We start from the raw sequence: 21,114 nt of genomic DNA, 5'->3' as shown, positions 1-21,114 counted from the left end.
CTATCTACCATCTGTATCTATCTAAAATCTATTTCTATCATATCTCTTACTCTCTATTATCTATCTATCTATCTGTCATCATTATCCATCCTCTACCTGTCATCAAAGGTTAGAGAGACAGTTTTCTGACTGTTAAGCAATGTGTTCAGAATAATAATTTAGGAAAGCCATGACCAGATTTTGCATACTTGTTTCTTTAAAGCTCTGAGTATCCAGGAACAAAACTGAATTACCATGTTTTGCATAATTGTGGATCCATGACCTATTGTAGTCAAGCACTTGTGTGATCATTTAGAAAACAAACAAAATATGTTTCTAGAGTTGCCATAAATTAAATAAATTAAATACCATCAAGTCACTGCAGCTAAGACTCCAAGCGTATTTCTTCTCTATTGAGTGGATGAGATATTAACTCTTACCTGATAATCAGTAACACTTAACATGTTGAGAATGACTGTTATCACTCAGAGCTTACCGTAGCCTTGGGTTTGGTTCCAGAATTGGCTGCTGGGGTGGAAGATGGTAGGTCAGTGGACTCGGTGTTAGAAGACAAATTTACTTGTGTCTGATTTACTGAAATGGTTTCTGCTCCACTTTCAGATCCTGATTCCAGATCCTATGAAAAACAAATGCATTGGCATGAAGGACATGTGAGTGTTCCCCACATGTCCTTCCCCCTGTCCCCAAAACTTTTCCACTTTGTCCTTCTCCCAACACACACTGATACTCTAAAGAGTTGCTGACAACTGACACTGGCGTGTTACCCATAATTGTGCATTATTTTATAATAACAATTGTACTCCTCAAACGGTCTGGAAATACTCTAGAAAGAGTTAACATACTTATTACAGCTTAGTAATACTACATTCTTTAACAGCTTACTGTGAACTGGGAGGGCCAGTGGTGGGAGCTAGCTAGGACACTGCAGTAAGAGTTAGGAGGTAGAAACAGGTAGACACACCTTCCTCACTGTGACCTTGAGTAAGTCACTTAACACCTCTCAGGCAACAAAGTGCTGCCCAGACTTTCTCAGAGGGCCATTGTGGATGTCAAATAAGAAGGAGGTTCTTGTTTCTCCTCACTTCAGTCTCTTCTATGTTCCCATTTGACTTCCATGGTGACACCTAGAACGGTGGCCTAGAATCGTTTAGCTCAAGTGTCTATCTAATAAACTCTCTGAGGGCAGGGATATGCGTTTTTTTCATGTGTGATTCAATTCCCTCATTTGAAAATGCGTATAATAGTAGTATACATTCAAAGAGTTTCACGAGGATTAAGTAAAATACATGCAAAGTGCCACGTAATTGGCACACATAATTTTCATTGAATCTTAGCCATTTTTATAAATATTTTCATTATTAATATCATTATGTCCTCTTAGTAACTACTAACAGTATGAGGTCAAGACATGTCTGTAGAGTGGATACAATTATTCAGTAACCTTTGCAAAGGTTATGCATTTAATTTATCAAATGCTCTCTTTAAGTTATAGGTGACCTTATTGCACAGAGGATGGGTGGGAGTAGAGAGGATGCAGAGGGAAGAGAGCAAAGGCACATATCACTGTATGCATTTTACCTGAGAAAATCATGAGTTAAATATCTCTACGTCCACTCTTTCTACATCTCAGCTTTACCATGGTCCTCATGGTCAAATACCATCTGCCCTCCCCACAACTTTCTGGCCTGTGCTTTGCCCCTCTCTTGTTTATTATGCTCTAGTCATACTGGCTCTTTGTGAGTTCTTCTAATACGCCAAACTGGTTTCAATAGCAAGGACTATGTCCCATGTCCTTTCTTGTCTCTTGCCCCAGTATTCCCCTTAGCTGGCCCTTTCTTGTCACTCAAGCCTCAGCTTGAACATCACTGTGTCAGAGAAGCATCTGTTGACATTTCAAGCCAAAGTAGTTTCTTCCTTTCGTTTTCTATTTAAAATCCTATTAACTTATTTATCTACCACATAATATTTATATCTATCACTCTACCTACCTATCCACCTATTCATTCATCTCTCTTTATAATCCTTGTCTGTCTCTCTTTATTAGAATCTATGCATCACAAGATCAGGGATTTCACCTGTCTTATTTACTGATAATCCCCAGATCTTAGAATAAATAGTACCTGGCACATAGAAGGTGATCATTAAATATGAAAGAAAAACTAGACAGGCAAATATTAACATCTCTTCTTTCTTAGTGCTCACAATAGAAGTAGTTTTGTAGTTTCTGCCATGAAATTATATATTGCATTGAAATAGCATTGAAACTAAATTTTCTCCAGTTGGAAGGGCACAAAAGACATACAAAACAAAAAGTAATACTATATTCTTTGTGTGTGTGTGTGTGTGTTTGTGTGTGTGTGTGTGTGTGTGTGTGTGAAATACATAACTGACCAAATTTCTGATGTCTGGAGTGATTTTTAGATCAGTACTTCTATTATTTTTTGCACAGCAAAGACAAATAATATTTTACCTTAAGAAAAATATGATTCATTAAAATTTCAAATTGAGTCAACATCCTATAGATAGTCATAATTAGCATGTAATTCATCAGCACTGAATGCACAGTCATAAGTAGCAGGTAATTTATAAGCCATTTATATTTGACCTTTATGTATATTAGAAATCTTTCACATTAATTTTGCCTCCCTGTCTGTGAATTGATTAGGTAAATAATAAGGTAATCATGCATCTTTGTAGCCATACAATGGTTCCAAGGTGAAATATTAAATTTTTTAAAATCTACCATTTATTGTGTTTTTGCCTTTCACAGACAATACTTTATAGTGATTATCGGCTTCAGTGTTCACCAGCCCTATGTGGGAGGCCTCATTATCATCACTTGAGAGATGATGAGGCCAAGGCTTAAGGGAAGTAAGTTGACCAAAGTCACATTCCATAGCAGAGCTTGCATTAAAACTCATGTCTGACTCTGAAGTTCAGCCTCATAAAGTAATCATCATGATGTTCTTCTGGGGGTTTAAAACACAACTAAGTCAGTAATTTAAGCAGGATCATAAGTGTGTAGTTTAGTACAAATATTTATTATTTTCTCTTCTTTCCTCTGCTCATTATGAGAAATAATACACAAGCTCTCTCAAGATCTCTCACATCCATTCCCTCCTTCACGTCTACACTACTACCATAAGAAAACTAAGTGGAACATGAGCCCTGAGTTATCATTGCAGCTGCCACCTAATAATTTCCCTAAAACCTACCTTTGCTTTGTGTAATTCACCCTACATACCATCTTCTTAAAGGCTTCATGCATCACTGCTATGCTGTGCCTCCAACTATGCCTGGCAACAGGGATATAAAGATCTCAGAGGAGCTCTTATTGTGGGAGGGAACCCAGTGTGGTATGTGCTGGAACAGAGGTGCTTACACAGTTCAATTGTGGCACAAAGGAATGTGTACCTTGTGATCCACTGGATATTCATACCTGGAGATCATACACACAAAAAAGATCTCACTGGTGACTCTCAATCTGGTAGTAGAAGCCATGGCAAATTCCCATGGAGAATATTCAGAGTCAAACAGTAGGGTGAATTGAGTCTAGAATCTGGATATAAGATTTAAGAAGCAAAGGTAGGATGAGGAGCCATTGAAGTGTATGGAAAGTAACCGTGGAGAAGATAGAAGAAAATGAAAGGAGAGGAGCTGGAACCAAGGAAGTAGTGAAAGTCAAGGGGGAGAGGATGCTCGACAGCATCAGATGCTGCAGCTAAAGACCAGGCAGGTACTATTGGATTTACCAGATAGGAGAAGGGTGTGGAGAAATGACAGCGCAATAGCCAAGAGTTAAATCAAGGACGAAATACGGGGTGAAGAAGAGGAGACTAAAGCTTGGCTCATAAAGGAAGGGGTGAGCTAGGGAAATACCTGAAAGTTCGGGGAAGACTTTTGCTTTTGTTTTTAATGGTCTGCAATACAAAAGAATAACCTCTCTTGCCCATCTACTTCTTTTCTCCCTATACACTAACATAGCAGGCTTAAACAAAGGAAGGGTTTATTTAATAGGCACATGGTAGAGAAAATGCAGCATGTATACATGCTAAAGAGAAAAAGGATGAGAACAAATAGCAAGAGAGCAGTGGAATCTGAACCTAAGAGAGAGGATGAATAATTTGTGGAGCAAAGCCAGGGGGTGGGAGAGGGTGGAAGAGGATGGGAATGAGAGCAAAGGCAGTGACGTCAGCGTTAGATAGCAGGAGCCACACATCTTTGATTGATGTAGGAGGAAAGAAAGAAGCAAAGAGGCACCTACGGGTATATGCAGGTGTCATGCTGGGAAGTCTGTGAATGGTTTTCATTTTCTATGTGAGGAGGAAGGGAAAGATGGTAAGAGAAAAGGATGCTAAGAGATAAGTGCAAGGATTGCGTAGGGATCTGTGGAGTATGGTAAATTTTGAACAGCTGTCTTGGAACATAGGTGAAGATCCAGGGAGATCAAAAAGTACTGCAGAACAGTGCTGGAGGTCCAACTCAAGGTAGGGAAGTGATTCTGGCCTATGGTTTTTTAAGCTCCCCTGCTGCATGGATGAAATAAATATCCCAGGAGGTTATCAATATCCCCTTGATTACATGTTGACTCACAAACAATTCAAAACTCAAACTTCAAAAATATCTTGTTATTGGGAAGAAAATATCCTGACTAATGACAAGGGAATTCTCAGTGTTAAAAACACTCCTTATCCCATTTTGAAGGAAAAATTTGCATCTTGGAAAGTTTTATAATATACTGGAGTGAGCATGGGTTTCGGAGGCTCACAGATTTGGAAGTAAATCTCACCAGCTGTGTGACCTTCAGTAACTTACTCATCCCCTCTGAAGCTCAGATTTCTCATTTTAGGGTAGTCAAGAGGAAAAATAAAGTAACATACATAAAGGTTAACATTCATCAATGCCTTTATCCCCCATCCCTGGTCATTCTATAAAATAGGCTATCTCAGCTAGCCCTAACACATCGGCACATGTGGGTGCTTAGACAAAATAAAACATGCAAAGGAAAAAAAACAAAACAAAATAAAACAAAACAGATCTTGGGCTGTGGTGGATCCACCAAGGTACAGCCAACTTGTAAGGCTCTACCTAGGCAACCTCCTTTAAATCTTTATCTCTATCCTTATTTTAATATATTATTTTCACGTTAAAGTCATTCTTAAAGGCCCTAGCCTATGTTATTCTTTGCAACCTTTATTATATGTAGAATTTGTTCCAGCATTTTCTTATAAATATTCTCAAATTTGGGGGTGGGGGGAGATCACTGTTCTATTGTCTGTCTTGTCCTTCCAGCTAAACTCCACATTCACAATGGCATTTGATTGTGGGGCAGAGGCAGTTTGCTCTCTGAATCTGGGACAGTACTCCTTGGTGGATGATCAAGGTCATAATTATGCCATCATAATCCTCTTATTCCATGGGACAATTATCAAAAGAAGTGGAAAGTGCCTGTGGAAAAAATTTTGATGATGAAAGAATGTTAAAATTAGCTTTAAATACCAAGGAGCAGAAATAAAGAATAAGGGATGACCTAGAAAAACATAAAGATCAAAAAGGAGTTTTGAGGGCTCTGAGATATGTCTTTCTCATCATTACCCCAATGCTTGGTGTGAGTGAGTACAGCACAGGGGGAGGGAAGGGAATTAACAATTACTAAATATGTGCTCTGTGCTAGATTTGTGCAATACATCTTATGTTCTTTCATTTCTTCCTCCCAACAAGCCATAAGTTAGGAAATAATATCTCTGTTTTTTATGTGAACCTGAAGTTGAGAAATTAAATAATTTTCTTATGTTCCCAGATAGTCAGTTATAATGTTGCCATTTGAACTCAGACCTGCAGACTCCAAAGTTCTTAATGTTTCCACTGTATTATTTTGCCTATTCCCAATATATATCTCTATTTACAGAGCCAATAACAGTGGTGATATTTCATGAGATAGTATGTGTAATATAAAATACAGTTTATGATTTAAATGGAGGTAGACGGTGTGGATGCAGACAACCCCTAAAATCATCACCTATGTCAGCTTTTGTTTTTGTTTTGCCTTTGCCCCCCAACAAAGAACCCCCTCTAGCAGGTAAGGGCTGCCTTGTTTTCTGAGATGGAGACGACAGCAGGGAGTTGTGTTTAGCAGCAATCTGGCCTGTGTCTTTTCCCTAAATCTATGGGGATTGAGAAAAGTTGAACATAAAGGGAAAAGAGAGATATTTAAAAGAAAAGATATCAACAATTCACAAGAGAAAACTTTTAAAGAATAAATGTATCCCATGCCTACAGTAATGGCAAAGAAGTACTAAATCATACCTCCTGTTAAAAATATGATTACTCCTGGCTTTAAAAGCACTGATGAAAATGAGTGTGAAGCTTCTATACACTATTTGCCTTCAGGATATTACTTTAATTGCATTTCCTCCATTTGGATATCTGTTCTACTTGTTAAAACTCATGGATGTGCAAGATACCATGGCAGCACCAGGGATTTAGGGAAGACTCGCTGTAAAGAAAATATTTGCAATGAATTCTGAAGGATAAGAAAAAATTATCCAGAAGGTTACAAACAGAAATAAAATTTTCATTCCTACTGGATTTCCAGGTTGAAGTATTTAGCTTCATATTTATTTGTTTTCAATTAATTATTATATTTTGCTTAAGCTATCAGATTTCCATTATAATTGGCTAGAGAAGGCAGGATGGTATAGTAGTTGGAATGACATGGCTTTGGATTAGGACTAGCTGGGTTTGTATGCCAGCTCTGGCACATGCAATTACTAGCTAGTCTATGTCTTTTACTCATGTGAAAAATGTTATGAAGAACATTTCTTCATAACATATGAATGAAAGTGTTAACATATGTAGAGCTCTTGGAATAGTACCTATTACATACTAAACTTATCTATCATTTTAATCTGTTTATTTACTTTGAAATATTCTGCCCCACAGTCAGAATAATTTTTGAATCACTTAAGAATCAACAGTCGAACTATACTAATCAAAGAATTTGATACAATATGAAATATGTAAAGTGTATATTCAATCCTAGAATCTATGTCTTCCAAATTTTATTTTGAGTATCAGACTCTCAGAGGAGTGTCTGTCTTATATAAAATTGATGCACAGAATAAAATTCTGAGCTTTGTCCTATTTATTGTATTTTGCTGAGTGAATTTTAGAGTGTTTTCAAGTTAATCTCATCTGAATTCTTCCTTACAGTATTCTGGGTTAGTCCAATGAGCATCCATTCATCCCATAAACCATCTTACAATCCATGCATCCATCCATCTATTCATCCATCCATGTAGCAAATATGTATTATATTAAGCATCTTCTACATGCAATATAAATTTGTGGGACACTGAAAATAGATTACTAAACAAGACAGACATGGTATTTGCTAATGGAGTTTATATCATATCAGAGAAGACTGACAATTATGGAAGATTTGATCACTAGGAAGCATATTTTCCCAAAATGACCTTTCTTCCTGTTTCAGATAAACATGTTCTTTTGTATCACCCATTTCTCTATGGAATTTCTGCATGAAACAGAAGTGTTTGAGTGATTTTTAAGGGGCTCTATTACGGTCATATATTGGTAGATGCCATTAATTAAGATGTCTCATCCACAAGAGGGACTGTGCAAAGTGGAGATACGACTCTCATGAGAAAAGAAGTGGAAAGTGGAAAGCTCACAGGAACATGCCGCCGCAGGTTGGTTGGGGTGCCTGATGGGGAGGAGCTGGTGCTGAGAGCGTTCTCGATGTCCTGATCCAGCTGGTCCAGTTTCATAATTAGCAGCACCATGGAGTCCAGCCGCGCCCTATCTCGATCTTCTCTTATTTCCTGAGGAACAGAACATATTGTTACTGCATCTGAAAGGCCATTTCTTGGAAAGAATAAAAAGTTCCCTGTTCTTCAATGTGACAAAAGGGACACTGGATAATAGGCAGTATTTTACTCAAGGGCGAAGAGAAGTTCTATTCTGCATCATCAATGGGCTCTTCATTGAGAAGACACTGATCTAGTGCCAAGAAAGCATTTGACATGAATATTAAATATATATCTCACAAAGCAAAGTGCAATGAAAAAGAAATATAACTGCAATAAGTAGTGACATATATTTACTGCTTTCCAATTAATTATTCTTGAGAAAATTTATACATTACTCTTTTTTTTCAGGGTACAAAGTGATTATTTGTAAGATACTAACACTTGTTTGTGGTTAGACATTTAAAAATGCACATGAGAGAATATTTTTGGAAGAATCTTCTGTAGGATAATAAAAAAAATGGGAAGGAAATCAAATGAGGTACACTTTCAGTTCATGCAGGGGACAGTTTTCCTTGCATGGGGGCATTTATCCATTGCTGCTTTAAGCTGTGTCCTTGCCAAAATATTTCTTGTCTCAAGTTTCTTTTTCTTTCACACACTTTTGCAAAAAGCTCCCACAACAATATATATTTTTGTGAACAACCATGCTTACCTATTCTCAATTCTTTACAATATGGACATACACTTATGGAAATACTTGTGCCTATGGTAGTAGCTGATGCTTCTCATTAACCATATGGAGTTACTTGGGCATGACTCTTGTATTCTTGTGTGTTCAAATCAAGTCGATTAGTATTAGGAATCCTCCAAATTCCCTGTATTATGTAAGGTATCAGGGTTGGGTAGGGAATTGGGTGGGAAAAAATAAAAAACAGGGAAACCACAGGTTCTTCAAAAGCAAAATCTATTGAGGGATGTCATGGACTCAGAGCTGACCCCTCTGAGGTAAAGCATCATTTTTGACTCCTGCTGCCATCCTCCCATCTGTCTGAGTTATTTACCTGGGCAAAATCAACTTCAAAAGGACCTCAAAGAGAAAATACATGTTGACAGAAGACTGTGGGTTAGCAATAGAAGGATAACAGGTTGGGGGCTTTGCTTTGGTGACAGTTAGTGGTGGGATGAAAGTGATGACTGTATGAATCAGACCACTTACTTATTTATTTATTGGCATTTCTTTTAATTCTTCTAAATTCTCCAGCCACCATTAAAAGGCATCCCCCAACTCTTTGGTTACTCTAATTCTATAGAGCTCTCTCTGTCTTAAACAGCTAGAGCAAATTGTTAATATTACAGAAGCATTATCTTCAGATGTCAAATAACTGGTTTATTAGATTAAGTTGGTCATAGAATCAATTAATTAAGCTAACATTAGGTAAGTTATTTGAGTACACTGAACTTGTGCTTAGTTTAACAGATTAATGCAAATTGAAGAGCTAGTCCTGTTTTCACAAAGATTTCTTTTGGGAATAAATTAAGAATTTTTTGAGATGTGCTAATGCCTTTAGAAAACTATGCCATTGTTATGACTCCATTTCCTCTCCATTGCCCCTTCTGTCTAAAACATTTAATGAGGCTCTGACAGAGAATTACAAACTTTTGTCATAGTAAAGTATTACTGTGCTTAAAAGGGTCCATTATATTTGCAAACAAATAGACCTGATCCTTACTATATATCATATCCCTCAATGCTACAGAACTTTGTTACATCCAAAGGAGTGTTATTTATAGTAAAAGCCTGCTGATAACTTAAAATAGTGTCCCAGAAATATTAGATATTATTAGGTTAACTGTCTTCTAAATATTCCAGAAAATGGAAAAATCCTATTGAATATTAATTAAATCCCTTTAATTACTCTTCCCATGTGTTTGGTTATATAATTTTGTTTATTTTTAAACCAAAGTTGTGTTTGGCAAGACGATGTTCTTTGCATCTCTATTATCTGCATATGGTTTGGTGTGATTGTCTTTCATTTCTTGGTTATAATGTCCTCAAGGAAAAAGATTAGGTTTTTCTACCTGGCAGACATACAGTCAAGTTATACACTGCACATGTAATAAATTTTCAAGAATAATAATAATGAAATCAATAGAAGCCAGTGAAATAACACCTCTCAAAGCCTTAGAAAACATATCCTGATATTTTCCAGCTACTAAGTTAATGTTGGATAAAGCAGTATATCCTGCAGCTATCCTCGACTGACCAGCAGTAGTCTCAGAAACAATTTATTTTTGAATTAACTGGATGCTGACATTGTGCTTTAAAAACATTTTCAAATCCATGGGCTGAGTATCAAATTATTTCAAATGATCTGCCAAAAGGAATAAAACCAAACAGTCTCTCGCTCTACGATACTCCTTTTGAGAAATAAGCTTATTTCTTTACCCTTTCCTTCTTGGATGCTTCCTTATTTACTATCCATTACATTCAGCCTGAAGTGTCAAGTAGACAGACCAGTATCATACGTTACACATTCATAAAACTTCACAAAGTCGAGTGACTACAAATATGATGCTTTGGATAAATATTATTGCCCTTGTTTTTAAAGCCCATGTATTAATATTTCACAAAATTCTAACCTTTCATATGTCGATGGCTAAACTCCAGCAAATAGCTCATGCCTGAAAACAGAGGAGCGTATTTGCAGATTTTGGCTGGGTTGACTTCTACAGTGGACGTAAAAAATTCCTTTTCACTATAGTCCATGAAGAGGAACTTTTTAGTAAGTGAAGCTGCCTATTAATGATGTTAGTATTTCAGTAACTTAACCTCTGAAAGTCAAAACCAAGGTGTTAACTTCTCTTCCCCTCCATCTTCCCTTCTTTCTTTCCTTCTGCCAATGCTGTTCTGGGCCAAGTGCTATGAAAGAGACTTAATATCCATCAGTCAATAAGACAGATAAGATCCCTGTTTTCCTGAATACTATAGTCAACCATGTGAAGATGGATAATTAAAGTCAACAAATTTCATAAGTAAGATAGTTTCAAATGGGAACAAGTGTAAGAAGAAAATAAGTAGGCTAATTAGATATATCAAAACTGCAGGGCTGGTGCCCCACTTTATACAGTCTGGCCAGAGACGAGCTTTCTGCAAAAGTGAGAATTAAATCATAATTGGCAGGGGTGGAGGGGAGTATGAGATGGAGGAGCTGAGAAAGAGAGAGGTAGAGATAAAGACAGAAAGATAGGATTACAGAAAAGATTAGGTAGTTGAAGGAGAGGAAGTGAGAGGGAGAGGGTGAGAGTGCTAGTCCAAAATGAGGCTGGATATAAATGAAGTTCACTGTAAAGAATTAAATTTTACTCTGGCAATGGAGGCCACTGGCAGGATATAAGCAAATGAGTGATTTACTGTGTTTTATAGACTCTTAGATTTTTAAATACATATTGGCAATCAAACATTTTTGAAACATCGTAACTTTGCATCCAGCAATGCCACATGACTGACATATGCTACTTGTCCTAAAATTATTTGTCTAGTTCTGGCCTTGTTATGCTAAAGTATGAATGATATATTAAAGTGGTTGTAAAGAAATGACAGGTAATTTTATTATAAAGCTCCACACATTTTAAGATCAAAGTGAAAAGGAAAAAGGCACTGTATGCGGAACAAATTTCTTAGGAGCAGAGACGGGGTGGGCCCTGGTATGTTGATAAATGTTTTGCAACTGGATTCCTAAATAAAATGAAAGTACTGATCTGTAGCATTTGCTGATTTCTGTGGTGTAAATAACACCCCCCCCCCCCGGGCCAATTTCAAGCTACCAATTAGACATTATTGACTGCAGAGTTGGAAGAAATATGCACAACTGTCTCCTGTGAGCTGGTGTGAGCTGGTATATGGTGGTTCTCAAATATACTAAAGTGGGGACCAGTAGGATGGAGAATCGTCGTTAGAATTTGACTTGAATAGAAACATTGACAGTTAAACCAGTGGTTGTAATTATGGTTTAGTCTACATAATAACGTATCAAACTAAAGCATTTTATTTATGTAATGCATTTATTTTCCTTAACATTTGCTCTTGTTGCCCAGGAAAAGTTCAGTATAAACTGTAGATTTAAGTGTGTGTGTGTGTGTGTGTGTGTAGTGGCTCCTTTATCTCCCTTCTTTGCACTATGCATTATTTATGCTAGTAAAATTCCTTAAAATTCACTATAATTAACATAATTCAATATTCATATTTTATTAAATCAAAACACATTTAAGTTACTCAATGTATTAATGTATCACTTGGATACTTTACTTAACACCTAAGAATTTAGAAATATAGACGTTCAAGACTGCAGTTATTGGTTCCAGTACCCTGATTTTGCAGATGAGGAAACTGAACTTCAGGGAGATTTTAAAATCCAGGTCGCTCCTCCATTGTTAAAACCAAGAGGAGAGTCTGGCTCTTCCCACTCCCTGTCCTGGTATCTTTCCAGTACTGCATTCCAGTTTCTTTCTATGGATAACATTTTAAGTTTCATACCCACTTGGGCATCATGTATTCTCTCCTCAATTCCTGCAACCTGGTTTCCATTCCTGCCAACATACAGAAACCACGCTGTTGAAGAACACCAATGACCACAACAATTAATTGTAAGAAACATTTGAAGTCATCTTGACCCATTCTTTAAACTTTTATTTAACTAGCATTCAAGATATGTTTATTGACCACCTACTGTGTGCTATATGCTGTTTTCCTAGGAAAGCAATTTCATATTTATATGGCTATAATTTTTAGAAATGGTATAGTGTCAAATTCTGCCTTCCTCTAACTTCTCTGCTTCTCCCTCCAGAACTAGACAGAATAAGTGGTGTCTATATTCCATGAAACAGACTTACAAATATTTGAAGAACTACGTTGTTCCCAATTTTTTCCTTTTCTAGGTGAATCATCCTCAATTCTTGTAATGATTTCTCATATGACATGTTTTCAAATCCTCATTAGTTCTCTGGATATGACATAATTCTGTCAATGACTCAGTTAATGGCTGGTGCCCAGAATTAAATATATTACTTTATGTGTTCTCTGACCAGGGCAGAATAGACAAATACTTCCCTATGTTCTATATACCTTTTGAATGCAACCTAAGAATCTAGTGCCTGTTTAGAACATGAACAGGATATTCTTAATGGGATAGCTACAATCTGCTTTTTTAATGAGGAGAAACTATGTAGTTGACTGTAAGCTGAACTTGAGTCAACAGTGTGATATATGTTCTCTTTCCCCCAATATGTGCCTGTGCAGTGCTAAGAACAGAAACATCCTGTTGCCTTGAGACTACAATCAGCTGCTGTCAGAGTATAGATAATATATGTAGGTGATGTGGAAAAAAATTTCCAGTTTATTTCTTTCAGACATAGGTGAGCAGATACTAGGAAAATTAGGATAAAGACTTCAATTCACTTAGACTTGTTGTCAAAAACCTAATATGGCCAAGTTCCATCATGGTCACCTGGAAATCTGAAAGATGCTCCTCATTTACTCGGAAGAGCTATTTAGTCCTGGGAAGTGAAGTTTCTTTGATTGCAGTGGTATCTGGGAAAGATAAATAGGGTTTCCAGAAAGTCATTCTTTCCAACAAGCCTCTGAATTGCTAAGGCTTAAACAACAGGAGACTCCACTACCCTGCTTTCCTTCCATCTGGGAAAGACAATTCCAATACTCCTCTTTCTGCAAATGCTCTTGATTGAACAACACAAAACATATCACACACATACAAGGTAGTGGGGATGAGGTGCAAGTTACTGGACATTTTACAGGCTGGAGAAATACCATGTTCAGAAAAGAGAGTGTCTTGCTTGGAGACACACAAGTACTGTTTTTCTAATGGCAGCATTTGGAAGAGAACCAAAAAATTCAGTTAAAATACCCGGATGCTTCCAAATAGTGGATGTTTGATTCAGCAAATATAACATTGCCTGAATGCTCTGCTTGTCAATGAGCTGTGGCATCACATAGATAGTCATAATAAATTAAAAGCCAGGCCAGGAATAGAACTAAAACTTCCTGATTTTTAATTCAAGGTTCTGGCCCCGACATTGTCTTCAATGCCATATGCATCATACTAGCTATTCTGGGCTGGTAATACTCCTTGCTCGGTCATGAAAGAAAGGGACCTTTTAGCAAGACTTGGCTCAGCTTCATCCTGAAGTATTTGATCTGCAGCCAGCTGGAGTAGTACAAAATCTCATATTAGTGTTATACATTTTATTTGACAATAAATTTCTCATTCTAGACTTTCCTTTCTTAAAATAATATCCTGTGTAAAAAAACCAAAAAGTTATGAAATCTTTTTTTTAAGGAGCACTGAAGATTTTCATCTGATTTGACAGCCAGAAGGTAAAGATAATGTACTTATCCTATGTCAGAATTTCTAGGCAAGTTAAATAAGTCAATCTTAATTTTTATGCTGCTGTGTTTCAACACGAAGCTTATATAGACGGGGAGGAAATAAACAAACCAACAATTATCTCCTATTTGCCAGGTATATTCTGTTCAACCTCCAATTCCAGTTATATTATCTTATACTTATCTTAAATTAATTCCTAATTAATAATGTGTGCTAATTCAATTATAATATTAGATGCCTTGACAAGGATAGATAATATTGTTATTTAAAATTGCTACAAGGAATCTTTTAATTGATATGTAATCATTAATCATACTGGCTTTATACTAAGTGTTTCTCTTCACTCCCTATCTATCTGCTTCCGCTTATAAGTCCTGGTGAAGAAAATTAGTTTCTTTTGCTTGATTTTTAAACTCCAACTAGCCTTCAAATGGAGCATTTATTAGCTGAAACTTTTGTAAATTGCCTACAGAGTTTCCTAAATAGTTTCAAAGGACATTTATGCAGCTGGTCCTCAGGAGCGCTCAGAAGTGGCAGGTGTGAACTCAGGGGAGAAGGAGTGGGTAGCAATTTCTCTGTCTCCCAGGGAAATCTGACTTCCTCCATGTGCTTCAAAGGCCCATTTTGGGGACTGGGATACAATAGTTTCTACCGAAATAATTTGGTAAGCATTCTGAAACCAGTCTTCATTTTACGTGTTAAAGTTGAAGATTGACACTCAGGTCACTGCATTACAGAACACAAGGTCAGCCCCTTTCTGAACTGATTATTTGTTCTGTGCCACCATGCCTATGTGATATCCTACAGTTATTTTGTTTTTTTTTTTTTTTTTTTAAACAATGCTCAGGAACTATCTGCTCAGGCTCAGGTTTTAAAGAAGACCAGGCATTTCTTGATTTGAAAACATGGGATACACCTCTACGTAACATTAAAATTTCATAAACTGCTTTTAGGAATATTACGATGCTCTTTCTTTGCCATGAACAACAAAGACAAAAGTAAAAACTTCTTTCTTTTCCATAAAAATATATCACTCCTATAAGGAAAACTATGAAACACTGAGAAAAGAAATAGCAGAACTTGCAAATAGATGGAAAAATATACCATGCTCGTGGATCGGAAGAATCAACATTGTTAAAATGTCTATACTACCCAAAGTGATCTACAAATTCAATGCAATCCCTATTAAATTACCAACATCATTCTTTACAGACATAGAGAAAATAATTATACAATTTGTATGGAATCAAAGAAGACCCCGTATAGCAAAAGCAATTTTAAGCAATAAAAACAAAATGGGAGGTATTAATTTGCCAGACCTCAAACTATACTACAAGGCCGTGGTTCTTAAAACAGCCTGGTATTGGCACAAGTGCAGGGACACAGACCAGTGGAACACAACAGAAAATCCAAATATAGAACCATCCTCATATAGTCACCTAATTTTTGACAAAGCGGGAAAGAATATACTCCGGGGACAAGAATCCCTATTCAACAAATGGTGCTGGGAGAATTGGTTAGCCACTTGCAGAAGACTGAAACAGGACCCACAGCTTTCACCTCTCACAAAAATCAAATCACGGTGGATAACAGACTTAAACCTTAGGCGTGATACAATCAGAATTCTAGAAGAAAATGTAGGAAAGACTCTTACAGACATTGGCCTAGGCAGAGAATTTATGAAGAAGACCCCCAAGGCAATCACAGCAGCAACAAAAATAAATGAATGGGACATGATTAAACTAAAAAGCTTCTGCACAGCCAAAGAAACAGTCCAGAGAATAAACAGATCACCTACAGAATGGGAAAAAATTTTTGCATACTACACATCAGATAAAGGACTGATAACAAGAATCTATTTAGAACTCAGGAAAATCAGCAAGAAAAAATCAAGCAACCCTATCAAAAAGTGGGCAAAGGACATGAATAGAAATTTTTCAAAAGAAGATATAAAAATGGCTAACAAACATATGAAAAAGTGTTGAACATCTCTAATCATCAGGGAAATGCAAATCAAAACCACAATGAGATATCACTTAACCCTAGTGAGAATGGCCTTTATCAAAAAAACCCAAAACAACACATGTTGGCGTGGGTGTGGAGAGACAGGAACACTAATACACTGCTGGTGGGACTGCAAACTAGTGCAACCCCTGTGGAAAGCATTATGGAGGTATCTTAAACAGATTCAAGTAGACCTGCCATTTGACCCAGCAATCCCATTACTGGGCATATACCCAAAGGAAAAAAGGTCATTCTGTAACAAAGGCACGTGTACCCAAATGTTTATAGCAGCACAATTCACAATAGCAAAGATGTGGAAACAACCCAAATGCCCATCAATACATGATTGGATTAGTAAGCTGTGGTATATGTATACCATGGAATATTACTCAGCTATAAGGAATGATGAAGATACGACATCTCTATGGTTCTCCTGGAGAGAGTTGGAACCCATTATATTAAGTGAAGTATCCCAAGAATGGAAAAACAAGCATCACATGTACTCACCAGAAAATTGGTTTCCCTGATCATCACCTAAATACAAATCTGGGAATGACACCAATTGGACATCAGACTGAGGTGGGGGGTGGGGGAGGGGATGGGGGTATGCCTACACAATGAGTGCATTGCACACCGTTTGGGGAGTGGTAACACTTGAAGGTGCTGACTCGGGAAAGGGGGGGTGGGGAAAAAAATATGAAACTATTGTTTTTAACTTGCACTGTTCACTTAATAATTTATCATGAATATTTCCCATATTATTTCATATCATTGTACAAGAAATAATGTATACATTATGAGGACATACTGTATCTAACAAGATATACTGTTAGACTCTTTGATTCTGTAAAACTAAATTGAAAAAAAAAAAAAAAAGACATGTTATATAGAATAAACATAGTAACCAATAAAAAAAAAAAAAGACACACAATGCCTTTATTAAACTTTCTTTTAAAAATAATTCAAGATGTGATTAAATGGCTGTCCATTGTTAAAAAAAAAAAAAAAATTCAAAGAAGGGCAAAAGACAAAAGATGGAAAATAGAAGAGAAAGAAAAAGAACAACAAAAAAACCTAATAAATCAGTAGACGAGATCCAATATATGAAAATAGGTACCAGAAGAAAGTCCCTGAAATGTCAGAATGACTTTGTCATAAAATATAGATCAGGTAATCAGAGCAAATTATACATTTCCTTTATTTCTTAACATCAGAAAATCTGATCATTTGGTTATACACTCAAGCATGCCACTTCATTTCTATTGTATTAAATACTCATGTTGTGAATAGAGATAGGAATTACATCAAAAAATAAAGATATTCCATTATCAAAAAAAAAAAAAATATCACTTGATTTTAAAAAAAGTTCTGCATCGACTTGACTTCTGACTACTTTTCTAGTGTCTCTCATCACTGTCCCTGATCCTGAGTCCAACCACCATATTTTCCTTAATATTTTTAGGTATGAATTTTACCACTGTATCTTCCTTAATATTTTTACAGTTGCATTTTTATTTTTATTTATAAATATTACCAAATATACAAATAATAATCTGATATGTTTCTAACACATATTAAGTTACAGAATTAACAAAATTGAAAATCCTTATGCTATCTGATGTACTCTAACATGTACCATATAATGTTTTAGGAAATGCGGTGCTGCAAGTACAGAGCTATTTTTGATTTCTCAAATATGCCACATTCTCTCTCATTTGCAACTAGGATTGCCAGATTTAGCAGATAAAATTGTAGAATTTCCAGGTATACTTGAATTTCAGATAAATAAAAAATAATTTTTAGTATTAATACAAATATTTCCAGATATTGCACAGGACAATATTGCACTGGACATATTGATACTAAAACATATTTAGTGTTTATCTGAAACCAAAATGTAACTGGGCATCCTATATTTTTTGCCGGTAACTCCACTTTTGATCCATGTATTAATAATGTTTCTTTGGCTAAGCATACCTCTCCTTGCCTGGGTATATCAGAGGAAATCCTTGGCTTCAAGTGCAAAGTTATGCCAATAGAAAAGTTTTTCACAGGCTTGTTTCCTTGAATGAATAAACAGTAACTGACTCTTAAGTTTGGCTATACAACTTCAGTGAATGGAAATGTTCTTTTCTCAGCATCTTATTTTACGTTATAATCCCAAACCAATTTAAGAGTTGCCATTTTGGTTTTTCTTTAGCAACTAAATGTGAAAACGTATGAGGCTGCTCTTGTGATCTTTTTGGAATTTCATATTTACTTAAATTGTACATGTTTGGCACTAAATCTCTCATGAATGAATAAGTTCAGAATAAATTTTTTGCCATTATCTATTTTCCCACCACTATCATGTATGATGTATCTATGACTTCTTTGACATTAATGAACAGTCCTCACATTGAAAAAATATGGGAAATTATGTAGCCCAATTTTATCATTTTTTTCTGAGGAGAAAATTACTCTAGGAAGTATAAGACTTTCCTAAGGTTACAAACTTTGTTAATGGCAGAATTGGAAAATCCATGTCTCAGATTCAATTCACCTTTTCTTCTTGTTACTTGAGTAGCTGTTGACACTTTCAGGCCTAGAAGGTAGTTCCGTCAACTCTACACATGGCCCAAAAGGGTGTATTTTTTTTTTTTTTTCAGTTTCCAAAGGCTTTATTGGTAAATATGCTTTAGAAAAGAACAATCAATCCTATTGCTTCCAAGTCAGTGGAATGAAGAGCCGTGTCCAGGGACACACCAGGCGGTGCCAAAGGGGACTGCTGCTTTGTCCACCTCTTATTCATAGACCCAGTCATAAGCACAGGACTTGTAGTCAACCAATTCTTCAGGCTTAAACCAGAGGCTGATTTCTTTTTCGGCACTTTTTACTGAGTCACTGCCGTGAATGATGTTCCTGCCAACTTGAATGCAGAAGTCCCCACGAATGGTGCCTGGCTTAGAATCCGCCGGGTTGGTCTCCCCAAGCATCACTCGGCCTGTCTTCACCACATTCAGCCCCTCCCAGACCATGGCCACAACTGGGCCTGAGTTCATGTACTTCACCAGTCCAGGGAAGAATGGGCGGTCTTTCAGGTCAATGTAGTGCTGCTTCAGGTGTTCCTCAGAGGCCCGAAGGAACTTCATGGCCACGAGGCGGAATCCCTTCTGCTCGAAGCGCTTGATGATCTCGCCCACCAGGCCGCGCTGCACGCCGTCCGGCTTGATGGCGATGAAGGTGCGCTCGAGGTTGGCCATGGTCCGGGAGGCTGGCGGGGCCGGGCGGCGGTTGCGCTGAGCTGAGCTGCGGAGGTCCAAAAGGGTGTATTTTTCACACAAATCTAAATGCATTTAGAGATCTGGTTTGAATACATGTAGATTTAGAAAAACCTTGCAGACTTAGTTATATATGGCTGGCATCTCCTTATTATTATTAATGTACATATCTAGAAGATAAAACCAGGTCACTGATGATTTGTTATTTTCTTCCTCCTTTCCTTCCTCTATTCTGTCTGTCAACAATTAACTCTGTCAGGATTTCTCAAATGGTAGCAGTTCATTAGAATCATCTGAGGAGCTTTTTAAAGTAGACAGAGGGGCTGATTCAACAGGTGTTGAACAGGGGCGGAGCATTTGTATTTTTAACAAGTTCTCAGGTAGCTCTGTTGCTGCTTCTGCTGCTGGGGGCCACACTTTGAAAATCACTGAACCACATGTTGGAATAGTAGTTGTCAATACTGGGTGGTTATCAATATACTTGTATGGCTTTGAAAACTTCCATATACCAAGACTCCCCTGGTGAAATTTTGATTCAGTAGGCATAGGGTGAGGTCAAGCTACTGTGTTTTTAAAAAGTTTTATAAATGTATCCATAGCACAGCTACATTTGAAGAACACTGTTATAAATTACAGAGAAAACCCCTGCACCAGTTTCTGACAAAAATTAGGACAATAGGAACTAGATTTTCACCTAGAGTGATTCCACAAGAAATCGATTAATCCCCTACATTAACACATCAAAGAAAAAATTATAACAAATAAATGTCAAAAAGGGCATCTATAACATTCCAAACCTATTTTAAATGACCTGCTAGTGATTCAAAATGAAACAAAATAAATTTTAAACAACTCTTTTAGGTAACAAGGACTTAGAAGGTAATGTTCTTAACTTGATTAGGAGTATCAGATACTTAGGGCAAGCATTGAGGATGAAGGAACTCAGGAAATTTCATCCCAAGAGTATTCTGAACTAAAGGTCCTTAGAGATCAACAGGCTGTTTTTTCTCTATCTACATAAACCAGATGGACCCATCACAAAAAAACAAAAACAAAACCAAAAACAACCCCCCCCCCAACACACAATTGACTTCCCTTCCCTTCCCCGGTATCTCAATATATTGCAGGAAAGATCAAGAATGCAACCAGACCTCGCCCAAATCATTTTAAATATAATATCTGTCTCCTCTCAGGTTGACAAGTCATCTGTTTCCCCAATCCATTCATTCTTCCAAAATATCTATTCATCCTCCCCTGCAACCATTTATTGCCCTTTAACAGAATTATCTGTATTCCTCAGTTCTTCCTCCCTTCTAAAGGGAGGGTAGGTAAATTTCTGGACCCCGTTCGGATATCGGGTGATCGATCACTCCGTGATTCTCCCTAGGCACACGGTTAACACACCTTGCTCTTATTAATCTATTTTATTGTAAGTTGATCTTTCAGTGAACCTTCCCAGGTGCCGGGAAGTTCTACCCCCCCGCCCCCGCCCCGCACGCCCCACGCCCCACGCCCCACGCGCTTCACCATATAGTTCCCCTCCCCCCACCCCAGTTTGGCACTGGCGGAGCTGCCAAGCTCTCGGCTCTTCCGAAAGCCACAGTGAGGAGAATCTTTGACCAGCTGGTGACACGGTAAGATACCTTCACTTACCACACTCCCGGTTTTCCTTTGTGGGCT

General features: G+C 37.1%; 2 protein-coding genes across 4 annotated transcripts in view; both read right to left on the bottom strand.

Annotated features, from left to right (window-relative positions):
* The window catches only part of DLC1 (DLC1 Rho GTPase activating protein), a 337,791-nt gene that overhangs the window by 228,556 nt on the left and 88,121 nt on the right, over positions 1–21,114 (bottom strand). For both annotated transcript variants that reach the window (XM_069484940.1, XM_069484934.1), the window contains 2 exons: positions 7,692–7,841; positions 476–616 (listed from right to left, as the gene is read on the bottom strand). In XM_069484940.1, coding sequence (XP_069341041.1) covers positions 476–616; positions 7,692–7,841 — 291 coding nt within the window. The remainder of the gene's footprint in view (positions 1–475; positions 617–7,691; positions 7,842–21,114) is intronic.
* On the bottom strand, positions 18,819–19,467 carry LOC138393756 (nucleoside diphosphate kinase B). Of its 2 annotated transcripts, XM_069485216.1 has the most exons (2): positions 19,189–19,467; positions 18,819–19,075 (listed from the first exon to the last, which is right to left on the bottom strand). In XM_069485216.1, the coding sequence occupies exons 1-2, from the start codon at positions 19,414–19,416 to the stop codon at positions 19,055–19,057; spliced, it is 249 nt and encodes an 82-aa protein (XP_069341317.1). In that variant the 5' UTR covers positions 19,417–19,467; the 3' UTR covers positions 18,819–19,054. The 2 variants fall into 2 exon arrangements, with proteins under 2 accessions (XP_069341317.1, XP_069341316.1); XM_069485215.1 differs by having other exon boundaries at positions 18,819–19,467.

This window comes from Eulemur rufifrons, chromosome 12 (assembly GCF_041146395.1).
Source record: "Eulemur rufifrons isolate Redbay chromosome 12, OSU_ERuf_1, whole genome shotgun sequence".
Taxonomy (NCBI): domain Eukaryota; kingdom Metazoa; phylum Chordata; class Mammalia; order Primates; family Lemuridae; genus Eulemur; species Eulemur rufifrons.
The sequence above is the reverse complement of the archived record's forward strand: the minus strand, read 5'-3'. Positions and strand labels throughout refer to the sequence as shown.

Bases quoted from the DNA above. Each gene is read 5' to 3' on its own strand.
- LOC138393756 (XM_069485215.1), bottom strand. From the start codon at position 19,416: ATGGCCAACCTCGAGCGCACCTTCATCGCCATCAAGCCGGACGGCGTG.